General features: G+C 45.1%; 1 protein-coding gene across 6 annotated transcripts in view; it reads right to left on the bottom strand.

Moving 5' to 3' along the window:
* Positions 1 to 6,256: 6,256 nt before the first annotated feature.
* LOC101126070 (S-adenosyl-L-methionine-dependent tRNA 4-demethylwyosine synthase TYW1) overlaps positions 6,257 to 19,615 on the bottom strand; it is a 248,972-nt gene continuing 235,613 nt past the window's right edge. For 4 of the 6 annotated variants that reach the window (XM_055346954.2, XM_055346958.1, XM_063708128.1 and 1 more), the window contains one exon: positions 11,890 to 13,096. In XM_055346954.2, coding sequence (XP_055202929.1) covers positions 12,875 to 13,096 — 222 coding nt within the window. In that variant the 3' untranslated portion in view covers positions 11,890 to 12,874. Of the gene's footprint in view, positions 6,379 to 11,889; positions 13,139 to 19,615 lie in introns of those variants that run through there. The other 2 variants (XM_055346956.2, XM_055346957.1) reach the window with 2 other exon arrangements.

Genomic DNA, 19,615 nt, shown 5'->3' with positions numbered 1-19,615 from the left:
TCAGAGTCGTCTGGTGGGAGAGGGAACAGAGTGGGAAAGAAAACTAGGGTAAGCAGAAACGATGAAACCTTATAAGAGTGAGATTATCATGTACAAGAGTGAGATTATCATGTACAAGAGTGAGATTATCATGTACAAGAGTGAGATTATCATGTACAAGAGTGAGATTATCATGTACAAGAGTGAGATTATCATGTACAAGAGATCCCAGGAATACTGACTTGATGAAAAAGTCACATCAGAGCACTCAGTTTGGCAAAGCTTTTCTGCCGAATGTTTACTCACATTCACTGTCCGAGATTCTATACTGGGGGTACACACGTCCTCTGCCCTAAGGCAATTTTGAGTCCAAGAGACATTTTGAGGCCTAAAAATCATAGGAAACTGCCCCTGAGCTCACACATATTTCCAATGGTGTCCCCAATTTCAGGGAATCCATGGATTACCTAAGCCAGCCCCTCCAGTTCGGCTAAGAAACTCTAGTCTATATATCAAGTTTTGTATCATATGTATTGCTCTGAACTCAGAAATTTCCCTTCCATTTATGGATTCTATGAATAAAATATCACATGTACAAAAAGACTAAGTCAAAAAATTTCAGCTGTGCACAGTGGCTCATGCTTGTAATCCCAGCACTTTGGGTGGCCAAGGGAGGAAGATTGCCTGAGGCCAGCAATTCAAGACCAGTATAGGCAACATAGCAAGAGCCCATCTCTAAAAAAACAAAACCAAACCAAATTAGCCAGGTGTGGTGGCTGGCACCTGTGTTCCAACTACTTGGGAGACTCATGTGACAGAAAGATCACTTGAGCCCAGGAGTTGGAAGCTGCAGTGAGCTATGATCTTGCCACTGCACTCCAGTCTGGGCAACACAGTAAGATATTGTGTCAAAAAAAATTTTTTTGATAAAAAAATGAAAGAGTTACATGACATTCAGAGACCATCCAAAAAACCTGTGGGTTCCCGGCTGGGCTCAGTGGCTCATGCCTCTAATCCCAGCACTTTGGGAGGCCAAAGTGGGTGGATCACTTGAGGTCAGGAGTTTGAGACCAGCCTGGACAACATGGTGAAACCCCATCTCTACTAAAAATACAAAAAATTAGCCAGGCATGGTGGTGGATGCCTGTAATCGCAGCTACTCAGGAGAGGGTGCTGGAGAATCACTTGAACTCATGGTGCGCAGGTTGCAGGGAGCCAAGATCGCACCATTGTGCTCCAGCCTGGGCAACAAGAGCAAAACTCCGTCTCAAAAAAAATAAAGAACCTGCGAGTGAGTTCCCACACGTTTTCCTAATGGGCTGCTGCTTTCCTAGGAGTCTCTCGCTCATAGAAAAGGCACACACTGAAAGAGGAAGCCGATCCCGTTGCTGTGGAAGTCCCATTGTTAGGAAGCTCTGCTTTTCTGGAGTTCAAATTCGCATTCATGACGCTTTAAACCGTCAGAGCTGGGTGGGTCCTCCTACAACAAAATAGTTTGCTCTCTCTCTCCTAGTTAACAGGCTTTCAAATATTAGAAGATCAATGTTCTGACCCCATTAAAATTTCTCTTTTGTGGAATGAAAAGCTCTGATTTAACCCATCTTCAAGCCTGGTTTGCATATTCCTCTCTCTTCCGGCCACCTTGTCTAGACACACTGCACTGAGGCCGTGCCCATTGTAAATGATGTTGATACGTTGTCAAAAAATTGGCAAACCAGGCGCGGTGGCTCATGCCTGTAATCCTACCACTTTAAGAAGCAGAGGCAGACAGATCACCAGAGGTCAGAAGTTCGAGACCCGCCTGTCCAACATGTTTAAATCCGTCTCTACTAAAAATACAGAAAAAATGAGCTGGGCGTGGGGGTGCACATCTGTAATCCCAGCTACTTGGGAGGCTGAGGCAGGAGAATTGCTTGAACCTGGAAGGCAGAGGTTGCAGTGAGCCGAGATTGCATAACTGCACTCCAGCCTGGGTGACAGAGCAAGACACCATCGCAAAAAAAAAAAAAAAAAAAAAAAAAAAAAAAAAAATGGCTAAACAGCCCAGGTTTGGTCTGATATGTTCAGAAAAAAGCAAAACAGTCACCTCTCACCTTTTCTTTTCCCGCAGTGATGCAGTTGAATACAACAATGGCTGTAGGTATGCTGCAGAAATATCATTCAAGTGAAACAGAAGGGCTTTCCTGGCCAGACACAGTGGTCACTCCTGCAATCCCAACACTTTGGTTGGCTAAGGTGGGAGGATTTCTTGCGGCCAGGGGTTCAAGGCTGCAGTGAGCTGTGATCCACCACTGCATTCCAGGCTGGGCATCAGAGTGAGGCCTCTCTCTCTAAAAAAAAAAAAAAACCCTTCACTCCCCAAAAAAAGGGATTTGCAAATACCAGCCTTTCAGCATGAGGATCACATGGAGGAACGTTAAGATACAGATGCTGGGACCCAGCCCTATTGATTGTAATTCAAAAACTGAGGTGAGGCCTGATTTAGCTCCATCATTGGAATCCATTCCGATTTGAAACTCTCTGGGTTGGACAGTTCAAGAGAGATCCTAAAGAAAGCAAAATCACTATGGACTGAAATGAGCAGACAAGGTTTTCTGAGCATGGTGAAATATGATCTGGGCCTCGCTTGGGAGGGCTGTGGCCAGGCCTTGAGTCCTTGGCTCAGTGGCACCTTCTGAAACAGCCTCCAAGCTGCGCCCCTGCTTCCTTTGCTTTTGGATGACCCCCTCCGGCAGCTTTGGTGCTGATAGGAATCAGGCGACCTGCAGCGGAAGTTCAGCCCAAGTCTCAGCCCAGCAGCCTCCCCACCTGGCCAGGGTCTGGTCATGCTGCCGTCTCTGCGGTTCTCTGTGGAGTCGTGGTTTCTGTACCTTGAAGATAACTTCCCCTTCTGGGACCCAGAAACCCAGTGAACCCTCAGGAAAAAAGGGAATGAAATTACTGAAGACAACTCTGTGGCAGGGAGAGGGAAAAGAGGCTCTTTGTTTCTGTTTTTCATTTTTTATTTTTTTATTTCTTGAGACAGAGCTTCACTCTTGTTGCCCAGACTGGATTGTAATGGCTCAATCTCGGCTCACTGCAACCTCTGCCTCCCATGTTCAAGCACTTCTCGTGCCTCAGCCTCCAGAGTAGCTGGGACAATAGGCACACACCACCACACCCAGCTAATTTTTGTATTTGTGGTAGAGATGGGGTTTCGCCATGTTGCCCAGGCTGGTCTCGAACTCCTGGCCTCAAGTAATCCACCTGCCTTGGCCTCCCAAAGTGCTGGGGCTACAGATGTGGGCCACCGTGCACAGCCCTCACTGTATGGATTTTCTAAAAAAAAAAAAAGATTACATTTGTCTTACTTGCCAAAAGGGAAATTAACCTTATCTCCTCTCCTTTTTAAAGAGTATTTCCTTGATAAACCTTGTAATATAAATAACTTCTTTTGTGCCTTTGAGATGTACCTAAATCTTTTAAAAAGGTAAATGAACTTCTTGCCAACATTACAACTCAGGATTTTTTTTTTTTTTTTTTGAGACAGAATCTCGCTGTCACCCAGGCTGGAGTGCAGGGGTATAATCTCGGCTCACTGCAACCTCCACTTGCCGGGTTCAAGCAATTCTCCCATCTCAACCTCCTGAGTAGCTGAGACTACAGGCGTCTGCCACCATGCCTGGCTGATTTTTGTATTTTTAGTAGAGACAGGGTTTCACCTTGTTGGTCTGGCTGGTCTTGAACTCCTGACCTCAGGTGATCCACCAGCCTCGGCCTCCCAATGTGCTGGGATTACAGGCTTGAGCCACCGCGCCCAGCTACAAATTCTATTTTCTTTTTCTTCCTTGGAAAGCATCGCTGGGCATTTATCCTGTCCTAGTAGTTGAGTGAAACTTCTCAGCATTTCAGAGCAGTGACCATGATACACCCTTTCCTTTCCTTCTCCTTATGGGAAACTCGGTTCTAACCCAGAGGACTTGGGCTCCAGGACCCAGTAACGCAGCCCTGGACTTGACCCTAAAAGGGAATAAAGACAAAGGTGAAGTTCAGTCCGGGGTTCAGGGCTGCCAAAGCTCATAGCCTGGAGCTTCTTAACCTTTAGGCGGGGTAGAGACATTTAAAATGGCCCCTAAACTTGGAGGGCGCGTGAAGCTCATAGGCTGGAGCTTCTTAACCTTTAGGCGGGGTAGAGACATTTAAGACGGCCCCTAAACTTGGGGAGCGCGTAGGCTCATGGGAAATAGAGTCCGTTACTTGTCCTGGGACCGGCGGTGGGTGTCCCGGGAGGCGGACTTCCGGTGCACTCCTGCGCGTGTGCACCTCTCCCTGCGTGCGTGTTCGCGCGTGCGTGCTCGCACATGCACGCCGTCTCCGCACTGTCCTCGCTTCCTGCGCCTCTTCAGATCATCGCTTGCTCTCCTTCCCAGGCTTTGGCCTCTAGTGGACGAGAATCACCGAGTCTGCGGGGCTGGACGCTGACCGCCCGGGCCAGCACCTAGGCGGGCGGGAGCTGTGCGGCCAAGGGTTCGCGCGGGCCGGGTAGAGGCTCGAGCCGGGACCCCTGAGCGTGAACCCCGGAGCTGGCGGCGCTGGGGCCAGAGGGGCCGGGCGGGAGGTGGTGGCGGAGGCGAAGGGGCGACGGGACCTGTGGTGGCGTGCACCTGTGCACCTGTAATCCCAGCTACTTGGGAGGCTGAGGCAGGAGAATTGCTTGACCTGGGAGGTGGTGTTTGCAGTGAGCCAAGATCGTGCCACTGCACTCTAGCCTGGGTGACAGAATGAGACTCCATCTCAAAAAAAAAAAAAAAGTCTCTACATATTTTTAATATTGCTGTAGCCACTCCAGCTCTCTTTTGGTTACTGCTTTCATGGGATATCTTTTTCCTTCCTTTAACTTTCCACCTATTTGCCTTTGAATCTAAAGTATGTCTCTTATAGACAGCATATAGTTGCATTTTTAAACAATTTTATTGTCTTTTTAAAATTTTAGATTCAGTGGGTACATGTGCAGGTTTGTTACAGGGGTATACAGCATGATGCTCAGGTTTGAGGTATGATTAAACCCATCACCCAAGTAGTGAGCATAGCACTCAACAGATTTTTCTCAACCCTTGCTTCCCTTCCTCCCTCCCCAATTTTGTAGTCCCCAGGGTCTATTGTCCCCACATTTATGTCCATTTGTACCAGTGAAAACAATGCAGTTATTGGTTTTCTGTCTCTGCATCAGTTCGCTGAGTAATGGCCTCCAGCTTCATTCATGTTGTTGCAAAGGACATGATTGCATTCTTTTTTTATGGCTTTTTTTATGGGGTATTCCATGGTATATATGTGCCACATTTTCTTTTTTTTTTTTTTGAGACTGACTTTTGCTCTTGTCAGCCAGGCCGCAGTGCAGTGGCATGATCTCAGCCCACTGCAATCTCCCACTCCCGGGTTCAAGCGATTTTCCGCCTTAGCTTCCTGAGTAGCTGGGATTACAGGTGCCTACCACAACGCCTGGTGAATTTTTGTATTTTTAGTAGAGATGCGGTTTTACCATGTTGGCCAGGTGGTCTTGAACTCCTGACCTCAGGTGATCCACCTGCCTCAGCCTCCCAAAGTGCTGGGATTACAGACATGAGCTACCATGCGTGGCCACCACATTTTCTTCATCCAATCCACTGTTGATGGGCATCTAGGCTAATTCCATGTGGTTTGCTATGGCAAATAGTGCTGCAATGAACATAGTTAATCCATTCTTCCATCTCTGTCTTTTGATTGGGGTGTTTAATCCATCCACATGCTATAGTTACCTATAAGGTAGAAGTAATGTCTGCAATTTTTGCTACTTCTTTTTTTAGTGTCTTATGATTATGCCGTTCTATTCCTCCATTACTGTCATCTTTTGTAATCAACAGACATTTTCCATTGTATCTTTTAAAATTCCTTTGTTATTTCCTTTGCCATATGTATTTTAAATGTATTCTCTTAGTGGTTAGCCTGGGGATTACAATTAATATCTTAAAACAATCTCTTTTGGATTCATATCCACTTAATTTCAATAGTGGCAGTCAAGAGTCACTCCAATATACCTTTATTCTCTCCTCACTCCCTTGTGCTATTATTATCATACAAATTACATCTCTATATATTATAAGCCCATCAACACAGTTTTGTAATTATTGCTTTAGGCAGCTGTCCTTTAAAACAGAAAATTTACAAACAAAACTGTTTATATTGTCTTTCACCATACCTACATAGTTACCCTTACCTCTGCTCTTTATTTCTTCATCTGGATGCAAGTTAATGTCTGGTGTTCTGGTCGGGCGCAGTGGCTCATGCCTGTAATCCCAGCACTTTGGGAGGCCGAGTCGGGTGGATCACCTGAGGTCAGCAGTTTGAGACCAGCCTGGCCAACATGCCGAAACCCTGTCTGTACTAAAAATACAAAAATTAGTCGGGCGTGGTGGCGCGTGCCTGTAATCTCAGCTACTCAGGAGGTTGAGGCAGGAGAATCGCTTGAACCTGGTAGGCAGAGGTTGTAGTGAGCCGAGGTCGCGCCACTGCACTGCAGCCTGGGTGACAGAGTGAGACTCTGTCTCAAAAAAAAAAAAAAAAATCTGGTGTCCTTTCATTAAAGCCTGAAAAAACTCCCTTTAGTACTTCTTTTGGGAAGGTTTGCTAATGACAAATTCTTTGTTTATCTGGCAATGTCTTCATTTCTCCATTAATTCTGAAAAAGGGTTTAACTAGATAGAACATTTTTGGCTAACCATCTATTTCATCCTCTCTTCTGGCATCCATGTTTTCTGCTGAGAAGTCAACTGCTAATTTTACTGAAGTTCATTTGATAGATGATTTTCAGTTTGTGGTGAAATTCCAGTTTATTATCAGAATTCTAAAATTGGTTTATTTTAGATGTATTGCGCATATTTTCATTGTTTTAGAGGGAGACAGAATTCACTGAGGCCCCCACTCTGCCGTTTTGGAACTGATCTCATTTCATTTTAATTATTTAGGTAGCATATTTTAATATAAACCAACTTTCACTTAATAGTTATTTTTTCTAAAATTTCTTAACTATTGTCTGTTTGGCTAATTTTTCAGTTGAATGTTAGAATCATTTTCTTAAGCTCCAAAAAGAAATTCTGATAGAACTTGGGATGTTATTTTGCCAACAGATCACCTTCTTAGAACATTCAGGTTTCCCATTCTCTCCCACTTTTATACTGTTCAGCAAACTTACTGAATGTTTTCATGTAGATTGCATTGTATTTTCCTTAGACATTTCAAATGTTCTGTTGTGACTGTGAACTGGGCTTTAAAGTGCTGTTATTTTAAATATGAATCAATACATCAATATTTTCTGGGATGAAAGAAAAACACTCATCTATCAATGAGAATCAGGAGATTGAGATCACGAGGTCAGGAGATTGAGACCATCCGGGATAACACAGTGAAACCCCATCTCTACTAAAAATACAAAAAATTAGCCAGGCGTGGTGGTGGGTGCCTGTGGTCCCAGCTACTGGGGAGGCTGAGGCAGGACAATGACGTGAACCCGGGAGGCGGAGCTTGCAGTGAGCTGAGATTGTGCCACTGCACTCCAGCCTGGGCGACAGAGCGAGACTCTGTCTCAAAAAAAAAAAAAAAAAAAGTTAATGGAATCAGGAGGGTTCATTCTGTAGGTAAGAGGTTTGCTTTTTTTTTTCTTTGAAACAATAAAATATCTTTGTTCAATTTAAATCTTGAGGCCCCTCATGGTGGCTCACACTTGTAATCATAGCACTTTGGGAGGCTGAGGTGGGCGGATCACTTGAGGTCAGGAGTTCGAGACTAGCCTGGCCAACATGGTGAGACCCCCCCCCCCCCCTCCCACCCCGCCATCTCTACCAAAAATACAAAAATTCACCAGGCATGGTGATTTGTGCCTGAAATCTCAGCTAATCAGGAGGCTGAGGCAGAGAATCACTTGAACCCGGGATGCAGAGGTTGCAGTGAGCTGAGATCACACCACTGCACTCCAGCCTAGGTGGCAGAGCAAGACTGTCTCAAAAAAAAAAAAAAAAAAAAAAAAAATCTTAAGCAGGACTTCAGTTCATAAAAAAGAAAAGCAGACCTGTGTGGTTGAAAAGAGGTTGAGGAGTAGCACAAAGTCCTGCATGCTCTGCCTCCTTCCTCACTCCTTAGGGCAGCCTCCGAGTTGCTTTCCAACAACTGGATGCTTTGTTAACTCTCCTGTATAAGAGCCCATCTGTGGGCTCCTTAGCATAAGCTCTTACTTTCTAACAAACACTTCATCCTACTTGAAAGACTTTTTCCATCTCTCTTCAGTGACCACTAACACATCTGTGTCTCAGTAAGACCCTGCTTCACTGACTTGGACCACCTGGCCCTGTCTGTTGCATTAAGTCAGCAGAACAGGGGACTGAACAGAAGCTGAAAGATGTGGCGGGGACCAGGCATGGTGGTTCACACCTATAATCCCAGTGCTTTGGGAGTCTAAGATGGTAGAATTGCTTGAGGCCAGGAGTTCAAGACCAGATTGGGTAACACAGCAAGACCCCATCTCTACAAAAAATTGAAAAATTAGGCATGGTGGCATGTGCTGGTGGTCCCAGCTACTCAAGAGACTGAGGTGGGAGGATTGCTTGAGCCCAGGAGTTTGAGGCTGCAGTGAGCAATGATTGCACCGCTGCACTCCAGCCTGGGTGACAGAGTGAGACCCCATCTGTTAAAGAAAATTTAAAAACAAAAAATGTTCTCAAAGACCTGGTGACTTGGGCCAATCGCAGTGGCTCACACCTGTAATCCCAGCACTCTGGGAGGTCAAGGCGGGTGGATCACTTGAGGTCAGGAGTTCGAGGCCAGCCTGACCAACATGGTGAAACCCCATCTCTACTAAAAATACAAAAATTAGCCAGGCGTTCGTGGCGCATGCCTATAGTCCCAGCTACTCAGGAGGCTGAGGCAGGAGAATCACTTGAACCTGAAGGCAGAGGTTGCAGTGAGCCAAGATCTCACCACTGCACTCCAGCCTGGGCAACAGAGTGAAACTCCATCTCAAAAAAAAGACCCAGTGACTTCAAGAAAGATAACACTTCTGTGCTACTTTGTCACTATCCCATCTGTGACATAATTTTATATATACATTTGGTATTTAGTCTCTGTCCTCGGTACCTGGAACAGAGCTCTTGAAACCCTTGTAATCTCCTGAGTGCACCCAGCACGGGTGCAGCTTTTATCCTCATATTTGCTTTTTGACCCAGCTCCTGCCATTGAGCTCCAAATCTCTTGGAATGTCCTGGGTTACAGGAGCATCTTTTGTTCTAATGAAGTGGGCTTGCTTTTGGTGGGCTCCTGGATGGAGGCTGGCCACCAGAAGGACCGACATGATTAGAAGATTGGAACTTTCAGCCCCACCCCCGATCTGCTGGGGTGCCTACATGATGAAGCTTCCGTAACAACCACTAACTATGGCACATAGGGAGCTTCCAGACTGCTAAATACATCAACATGCTGGGCGGGTGGCACAGCTCAACTCCCCAGGGACAGAAGCTTCTCTGCCCAGGATCTTCCCAGACCTTGCCCTCTGTATCTTTTCATCTGCCTGTTCATTTGCATCCTTTGAAATATCCTAATAAGTTGGGCGCGGTGGCTCAAGCCTGTAATCCCAGCACTTTGGAAGGCTGAGGAAGGTAGATCACTTGAGGTCAGGAGTTCAAGACCAGCCTGACCAACATGGTGAAATCCTGTCTGTACTAAAAATATAAAAATTAGCCAGGCGTGGTGGTTCATGCCTGTAATCCCAGCTACTTGGGAGGCTGAGGCATAAGAATCCCTTGAACCCAGGAGGCAGAGGTTGTACTGAGCTGAGATTGTACCACTGCACTCTGGCATGGGCAATGCAGCAAGACTGTTTCCAAAAAAGAAAAAATCCTAATAAATCGGCAATAGTAAGTGAATTGTTTTCTTGGGTTCTGTGGGCTACTCTGGCAAATTATTGAACCTAAGAATGGGGTTCCTCTGATTTACAGAGGAAGAACCTCTGATTTATGGCCATGTCAAACAGAAGCTGTGGGTAACCTGGGGACCTCCTACCTGCAACTAGTGTCTGAAGTGAGGGGCAGTCTTGTGGGACTGAGCTTTTTTTTTTTTTTTTTTTTTTTGAGACAGAGTCTTGCTCTGTCACCCAGGCTGGAGTGCAGTGGTGCAATCTCAGTTCACTGCAACCTCTGCCTCTTGGGTTCAAGCCATTCTCCTGCCTCAGCCTCCTGAGTAGCTGGGATTACAGGTGCACACCACCACGTCCGGCTAATTTTGGTAATTTTAGTAGAGACGGGGTTTCACCATGTCGGTCAGGCTGGTCTCGAACTCCTGACCTCAGGTAATCCGCCTGCCTGGGCCTCCCAAAGTGCTGGGATTACAGGCGTGAGCCGTGGTGCCGGGCGTTGGGACTGAGCTCTTAACTCAGGGAGTCTTTGTTAATTCATTAGCATCAGAATTGAACTGAACAGTAGGATGCCTGGCTGGTGTCAGAGAATTGATTGGTATAGCAAAAAGCCCCATAAATTTGGTGTCAGAAGTGAAGGATTGAGTGGTGTGAGTACAGAGAGAAAAACGATTGGTCTTTCCTGTAGTCACTGATCCATGTAACAATACAGAAAAGTATTTTGATTCTACCATTTAGAAATAAGTATGGTGGGGGTGGGTGCAGTGGCTCCCGGCTGTAATCCCAGCACTTTGGGAGGCCGAGGCGGGCGGATCACAAGGTCAGGAGTTCGAGACCAGCCTGGCCAATATGGTGAAACCCCGGCTCTACTAAAAATACAAAAATTAGCCAGGCGTGGTGGTGGGCACCTGTAGTCCCAGCTACTCGGGAGGCTGAGGCAGGAGAATCGCTTGAACTTAGGAGGTGGAGCTTGCAGTGAGCTGCGATCACGCCACTGCACTCCAGCCTGGGCAACAGAGCAAGACTCCATCTCAAAAAAAAAAGAAAAAAAAGGAAAGAGAAATAAGTATGGTGGCCAGGTGTGGTGGCTCATGCCTGTAATCCTAGCTACTATGAGAGGTTAAGGTGGGAGGATCTCTCAAGTTCAGGAGTTCAAGACCAGCCTGGGCAACATAGTGAGACCCTGTGTCTACAAAAAACATCAAAAAAATTTAGCTGAGCTTAGTGGTGTACGCCTGCAGTCCCAGCTACGCAGGAGGCTGAGGTGGGAGGACTGCTTGGGCCCAGGAGATTTGAGGCTGCAGTGAGCCGTGATTGTGCTACTGCACTCCGGCTTCAGCAACAGAGCAAGACCCTGTTGCCAAAAAAAAAAAGAAAAAAAAAAAGGTGTCCAGTTTTCAACTGGGTAGGCAGATTATATATCTATGAATTTTAATTCAGCATAGAATAGAGGATAGAGTTACAAAAGGTGGGTCTAACAGGGTTTAGAACTGCAGGACTGGCCGGGAGTGGTGGCTCATGCCTGTAATCCTAGCACTTTGGGAAGCTGAGGCAGGAGGATCACCTGAGGTCAGGAGTTCGAGACCAGCCTGGCCAACATGGTGAAATCCCATCTCTACTAAAAATGCAAAAATTAGCCAGGCATGGTGGTGCATGCCTGTAATCCCAGCTATTCGGGAGGCTGAGGCAGGAGAATCAATTGAACCCGGGAGGCAGAAGTAACAGTGAGCCAAGATTACACCACTGCACTCCAGTCTGGGTGACAGTGAGACTCTGTCTCAAAATAAATAAATAAATAAAAATAAAAAATAACTAAAAGAGTATAATTGGATTGGTTTTAGCACAAAGGATAAATGCTTGTGGGGATGGAGACCCCATTCTCCATGATGTGATTATTACGCATGCATGCTTGTATGAAAACATCCCATGTACCCCCATATATACACCTAATATGTAGCCACAATAATCAGAAAATTTAAAAAAACTCATGCTGCAAGTCTTTACAAAAGATTATTTTATTAATTCAATTTTTGCATAAAAGACTGTTAAAAGAACTTGCTAACTTGAAAACAATTTTGAATATTTATGATCTTTCCAACTTGAAAACACCTGAACCTTAAAGAACAGATTGTGTAAAGCAGACAGGGCCACAGGAGTGAAAGAAGATGGAGACCCGCCATCTGGTCGTGATATGAGAGGCCCGGACAGTGACCTCCTGAACAAAAAGAAATGATCCTCTTTAGTCCAAAGTGTGTTTGTGAGACTAACGACTCCATGCCCTCACATGGCCACTCCTCTTACAGCAGACAGCCTCACTCCGCTCCAGCCCCGGTACTGCGGTCTGTGGTAATTTACATGGGAATGGGATGAGATCTAGTAGTTTTAGATCCAACACAATTCTGGGAAGGGTTGGTAATAAACCAAAACTCACTCTATGCAGTATTTAAAAAATAATTGAGAGTTGTGACAACTTCGATTCTTTTCAGGAGGTGCTGTCTTAAGACAGAAGAAAGGGATCAAGCTCTTATCTTAGAAAGCACAGACACGTTTAGCTCAGGGTAGTGCAATTCAATGCTAAGTGGCTGCTCCATGAAATCTAAGGGCCGGGTAAGGGGAAGAGGCCCAGGGATTTCTTCCTTGTCTGACACTCTCGGGACTAGCATTCTGGCAGGTCTTACAAGTTATAATACAAAACCATCAGTTAAATTCTAATCACGACTGTGTAGTTCCTCCCCAAAATAATTTTCCTCTTAGAAGTAAAATCAGGAAAGTGGCTGAGTTCTGAAAAGAAACATCGGGGCTGTGGCCCAGGCCCTCTGAGTGTGGACGCTGTCCCCCGTGTCCCCGTGTTTACTGCCTTATCGTCTCCTTTGTATGAAAGTATAATTTATGTAATTCGTCCTTGGAGAATCACAGTGGTGTTCAAGAACCTTTTGAGGCCATCCAAGTTTTTGTCCTTCAGTACCTTGAAATCAGATAATCTCAACATCCAGAAATAGCCTTTGATTTGTTCTTTCTCTGATGTCTTGTATCCTTGGGATCAAAGCCTCTTTCACTGGCACCAAATAATGCCCAGTGAGGAGTTCTGGCCATATAATCCTTTGCGCTGAATGTTTTTGATCCACCACTATCTTCATATTCCTGGATGAGCTCCTGGAAGCGGTTATAATTGATCCATGTCCACCATTCACCACCAATTTTAAACTGGAAAGAAAAAAGTGTGTCAAGTCAGAAGTAAAAACATCCCTAGAAAAAAAAAAAATGAATGTTTTTAAAAATCATGAACAAGTCTGATCTTTTCTCCCTATCATGTCAAGAAAACAAAAACAAAAACAAACACAAAAAAACCTCTTCCATGTTCCAGACATGACTTCCTATCAAAGCAAGATGCGCTACAATCACAGGAGAGCTTCCTTTCCCTTGGGCCTGCAGTTTTGCTGGGCCCGGAAGACAAGTCAAGTTTATCTCAAGCAGTCCCGCTGACACAGGGTTAAATGTTTCCGTGTTACCATGTGACTAATTCAAACTCATTCTAATTCCTGCTGTTGCTGCTTTTGATCGGTTACAAATTTTCAAGGCTGTGTTAACAGCACCTCGTGGAATCCTTTTTAGACTCAACTTGGCTTGAGTTATTAGTGAAGGTTTCATCAATAACTTCTAATTCAAACATGCTAACTAAATGACTCAAACTAGCTTTTCTGGCCTAACGTGGATACAATATCTCATTAGTGGAAAGCCTGAAGAATTTCAATTCAGTAAGAGGGGATAATCCAATTTGTATTCTCTTAAGAAAATTGCTTCTCAAAAGTCACAGTGGAATAATGACCTGGAATGAAGAAAACAGAAAGAAAGTTGAAGAGGCTTGGAAGGAAATACTAATTGAACTGTGAAGGCTTTTAATTCAAAGCATTTGTTTGGCATTCATTTGTGTAAATGTATTAACTAATGCGCTGATACCTGACTCATAAACAGACAAGTACTTGTCATGCCACTGTCTTTTTTTTTTTTTTTTTGAGACAGAGTCTCACTCTGTAGCCCAGGCTGGAGTGTAGTGGCCTGATCTCGGCTCAGTGCAAGCTCTGCCTCCTGCGTTCATGCCATTCTCCTGCCTCAGCCTCCCGAGTAGCTGGGACTACTGGCTCCCGCCAGCACACCTGGCTAATTTTTTGTATTTTTAGTAGAGACAGGGTTTCACCGTGTTAGCCAGGATGGTCTCGATCTCCTAACCTCGTGATCCACCGGCCTTGGACTCCCAAAGTGCTGGGATTATAGGCGTGAGACACCACGCCCGCCCATGCCACTGTCTTTTTAAAAACTTCGACTAATGGCCAGGCACGGTGGCTCATGCCTGTCATCCCAGCACTTTCAAAGGCCAAGGCAGGTGGATCGCCTGAGGTCAGGCGTTCAAGACTAGCTTGGTCAACATGGTAAAACCCCATCTCTACTAAAAATACAAAAATTAGCCGGGCGTGGTGGTGTGTGCATGTAATCCCAGCTACTCGGGAGGCTGAGGCAGGAGAATCACTTGAACCTGGGAGGTGGAGGTTGCAGTGAGCTGAGACTGTGCCACTGCACTCTAGCCTCAGTGACGTGAATGAAATTCCATCTCAAAAATAAAAATAAGAAAACTCCAATGAACTAAAATGAACTAAGGAACAATTTCCTGTTCTAGCCACAAAAAAAAGAAAGAAAATACATAGGTTCCTGAATTTAGAATATTAAAATATGCTGAATTTAAATGACATCTGATTTTTTACCCACTAGCTAAGAGCTTTCTAGGGGGAAAATGCTGAATATGTGGAAAAGTTTAATTACTCTATGAATTAGAAGAAATTTTCTTGCAATAAGACCATTCATGGAAATGGTGCCTCAAGGGCCCTGTGAACTCTACAACCCAAGATGTAAAATTTATATCTCACCATCATTCTCTCTCCCAAGACAGACTGTCCCTGAAGTGTTGTCTACTGTTGTGGAGGCAATCACTATCATTCCCAGGCACTGAGCCTCGAAACTGCAGAGTCAAAGGTGACCTCCTTTTCCCTGGCCCCTCACACCACCTCCATCGATTCTCCCTTGGCAGCACTTCTGCCACCAGTGGCGTGACTTGGTCACGCAGGCCCTTCCTCTGGGCCACAGCCACTGTCTTCCAGCCAATTGACCTTCTGATTCCAGCTGTGGCTTCTCTCAACTTCCCACAGACGGCCTGAGACTGTGCCGACAGCAGAATTGATTCCTATGATCCTGAATGTAAAGTCTGAGTATCAAATCTGCATCTCTTGGTGAGCTGTGGTCCTCTCACGTGACGCCCAAGCTGTTCCCTCTGTCTAACTCATATGTCCTTCATCCTTTGCTCTGGGAAGTCTTCCTAAATCCTGTTAGTTCGGTTGCAGTGAGAGAGTTCCCATGTTAGACAATTTCTGTCAGTTTTCTGGCCACAGGACCTCACTGTCTTGAACTTCCGCAGACACTATAATGGTCCCTGCAGTTTCCTCCTGCATTCCACCCCACCAAGCCTGCTGGCTCTGTGAATATAGGAATTAACAACATATGCCGTCACCCAGGACATGCGAGGGCCCAGTCTTTCTCTCACCTCTTTTCTTTTCTTTTTTTTTTTTTTTTTTTTTGAGACAGAGTCTCACTCTGTCTCCCAGGCTGGAGTGCAGTGGTGCTATCTCAGCTCACTGCAAGCTCCACCTCCCGGGTTCTCGCCATTCTCCTGCCTCAGCCTCCCAAGTAGCTGGGACTACAGGCACCCGCCACCACACCTGGCTAATTTTTTTTGTATTTTTAGTAGACACAGTGTTTTACAGAGTTAGCCAGGATGGTCTCGATCTCCTGACCTTGTGATCCGCCCATCTCAGCCTCCCAAAGTGCTGGGATAACAGGCATGAGCCACTGCACCCAGCCCTTCCTCACCTCTTAACAAAGCTAGAAGACCATACAAAGAATCAAAATTCCACCCGTTCTACTGACATCTTGAGACGTGATGGGATTTTGCTGCTACTGGCTCCATAGAATAGAAGGGACTGCTTCACTGTGTATTCATGACAGAGGCATGACACTCACCCTTGACTGAGCCTGGGGTGACTGACATGACAATAACATGTAATTCAACATGCATGACAATAAAATGAGGCCAAAAATCATGATCCATCCATCAACATGGGCCAACTGGGCCAACTATGGACTTGGCCCAGTTACATACATTTAGAAAATAATTATAATACAACATAGCATGTATAGCAGGTGAGGTTATGTACGAGGCACTTGGGGAGTACAGGGACAGGTGTGATAAATCACACAAGCTTGGCCCCACAGAGGAGTCTTTTTCGGGATCCCAGTGTTGCTTGCTGAAAGACAGAGATGACCATACTCCCTTCTTCCCTATTTGTGTCCCTTTGGTGTTTCGATTTCTAGGTCTGAAGTCTGACCCCTCTGGTTCATAATCCTGATGCTCCTTCACCCTCAAACTCTAACATGATCATTTGCCATGGGTGTTCTAAGAGAGAGTAAAGGATTAGTTTGAGCAATACAATGGACTTAAATTTTTTTTTTTTTACCATACCTACAGTCAAAAATATACTTTATATCTCAATCTAGTACACGCAAATATACACACACAAGCTGGGAATACAACTTTCACAAAACTGCAGGCAATGCACTTCATAAGAGAACTGCTGGCTGCAACTCACAAAACCAACTTCCTCACTTCTAATGCAGTGTGAAAGCTTCTGCACTAAAAGATCTGGTTTCTTTTGACTCTAAAACTCTGCTCTGGTTTAAAATGGAAGAAATTTCAGTTGCACAGGTAGGACAATTGTAAGCTAAAATCTGACAACTGACTGCTCTGATTCCCAAAGTCTAAAAAAACTAACTGGAAGACCAAGTAAATGCAGGACAAAGTAGGAGTATTAGCTCAGGCTGCCGTAACAAAATACCATAGTGTGGGGGACTGAAACAACAGAAAATTCTTTTCTCACAGTTCTGGAGGCTGGAATTCCAAGGTTCTGGCTCAGTTTTTGGTGAGGGCTCTCTTCCTGTCTTGAAGGTGGCTGTCTTCTTGCTCTTTCCCACATGGCCTTTTCTTGGTACATGTACACGGAAAGTGAGTGAGCAAGTGACTTGGGCCCTCTCATGTCTCTTCTTCTTCCTTTTTTTTTTTTTTTTTTTAAGAGATAGGTTCTCACTCTGTCACCCAGGCTGGAGTGCAGTGGTGCAACTATTACACACTGCAGCCTCAATCTTGTGGGCTCAAGCCATCCTCCCACCTCAGCCTCCTGCGTAGATGAGATTACAGGTACATGTCACCATGCTCAACTAATTTTTAAATTTTCTGTAGAGAAAGGGTCTAGCTATTTTGCCCAGGCTGCTCTTGAACTCCTGGCCTCAAGTGATCCTCCCACCTTGATCTCCCAAAATGCTAGGATCATAGGCATGAGCCACTGCACCCAGCCCTGATGTCTCTTCTTATAAAGACACTGATCCTATTACATCAGGGCTTACCCTTATAACCTCATTTAATCCCAGTTGCTTCCTTTGAAACCCCATCTCCAAATATAGCCACGCTGGGAGTTAGGACCTCAACCTGTGAACTTGGGAGGGGAGGGGGGCCACAAACATTCAGTCCTTAAGAGTAAGTTATTCTGAAATGAACAGAACCACTAGACCCAAAAGACAAAACTGAACCACATGTGCCGCCTCTCAGCGCAATCTGAGACGAATCATACTGAATAATCACAGCTCAGAAAAAATCAAAGTGTTCCATGTAAAAGGCAGAAGCTGAAAGAGCAAAATTTGGTATGACTGACACACAAACAGCGCTGAGAGACAGCTGCATAAACAGAGGCATGAAACCCCAAATCATAAAATCTGAAGTTAAGTATCCTGAGACACAAGGTCACCCTGCTAAAAGAATCCCTTGAATCCAACAGTAAGGGAAGAACGGAATCTATGCAGAATTACAAATAAACTCAAAAGGTCATAAATGATCTTAAAAACACACAAGCGCAATAAGATACAGCCTGACTTAATAAAGCCAGGCTGCTAAGGGTCTGTGGCCTTGCTGGCTAGATGAGGCAATGCAGGCTCCCACTCTCTGCAAGAATCAAACTGCTGTACAAAGGGGCCTTGTTATCCTTATGTTCTCATCTTTCACACAGGGAGAATTTCGCTAAACAATAATAATGGCATAGGTTCTCTGTTAGTGTAAATGTTTAAAAAGATTCAATTAAAGATGGTAGATTAAATGCATGCATTTACTATTACTTCCTCTTGAAACCCCACTAAAATGACAGTAAGAACATTTTAAAAAGATATATAACATAAAAATAAAGCTATCAGGAGAAGAGAAAACAGTATTGGACTTTTAGAAGCTGAAAAGATGATGGGTGAGCAAACTGGTTTAGCAGATCCAAGAGAGCTGAATCCTAAGCTAGCAAATAGAGAAATCCAAGATTCAGCCCAAATTATGCTTTAAAATTCCTCAAAGGCTCAGAAACTGGCTGCACTAGCTCCCCGCCACTGACAGGAAGCATGGATTGAGGAGGTACCAAACCCACTCCCCACCAAAAACCCAAAGGCAGGTTTATATTCTGTTTAAGACATGATTAGAATCTCAAGTTCCTGAGCCCCCTGCATATATTCACAGCTGAGCACCTGCCCACTCCATGCCCTGAGAGATGCTTAGAGGTTTCTTCTCAGAAGACAATTCAGAAAGGATCTATGGTCTGTGGGACAGCAGGTATAGCTGAGAGCAGGGCTGCCATAATAAAACTATTTCCTTTCCTGTTTCTGGACCACCAGGGACCACTGCAAGCTGCAGAAAATGAGAAGACCCTACTGACCAGCCCAAGAAGACAGATGACAAGATACTGAGGTTGGGATTCCCTAAGGAAATGATCCAGCAGATCACTCCAAGATAGAGTCAACCCCATACCATTAGGGTGCTCTTTATTTTTTATTATCATTTTTATTTATTTATTTTTGAGACGGAGTCGTGCTCTGTTGCCCAGGCTGGAGTGCAGTGGCGCAATCTCGGCTTCACTGCAACCTCCAGCTCTCGGGTTCAAGTGATTCTCCTGCCTCAGCCTCCTGAGTAGCTGGGATTACAGGCGTGCACCACCATACCCAGCTAATTTTTGTATTTTTTGAAGAGATGGGGTTGCACCATGTTGGCCAGGCTGGTCTTTAGTCTCCCACTCTCAAATACAAGCATATAACCAATGACCATCAGCCACCTGAGAAAAACTTCTAACATGATAGAGGGATAAAAATAAAAAGAGGCTGGGGGCAGTGGCCAGGCGCAGACACTCTGTCACCCAGGCTGGAGTGCAATGGCATGATCTCAGCTCACTGCAACCTCTACATCCCAGGTACAAGAGATTCTCCTGCCTCAGCCTCCAGGGTAGCTGGGACTACAGGCACACGCCACCACGCCCGGCTAATTTTTTGTATTTTCAGTAGAGATGGGGTTTCACCATGTTAGCCAGGCTGGTCTTGAACTCCTGACCTCAGGTGATTCACCTGCCTTGGCCTCCCAAAGTGCTGGGATAACAGGCGTGAGCTACTGCACCTGGCAAAAAAGATTTTTTTTTTTAAATATTAAAGAACTAGTCCATAAGACCCAATTTAAAACTTTTCTTTTTAGTAGTTCTAGACAGAAAGGAGAAAAAAAAATAGAAGAGAGGATATATTCATTGAAATAATTCTGGAAATGTTAAGAAG

The sequence above is a fragment of the Gorilla gorilla genome, chromosome 6 (assembly GCF_029281585.2).
Source record: "Gorilla gorilla gorilla isolate KB3781 chromosome 6, NHGRI_mGorGor1-v2.1_pri, whole genome shotgun sequence".
Classification (NCBI taxonomy): Eukaryota; Metazoa; Chordata; class Mammalia; order Primates; family Hominidae; genus Gorilla; species Gorilla gorilla.
This window is presented reverse-complemented; position numbering and strand designations above follow the sequence as displayed.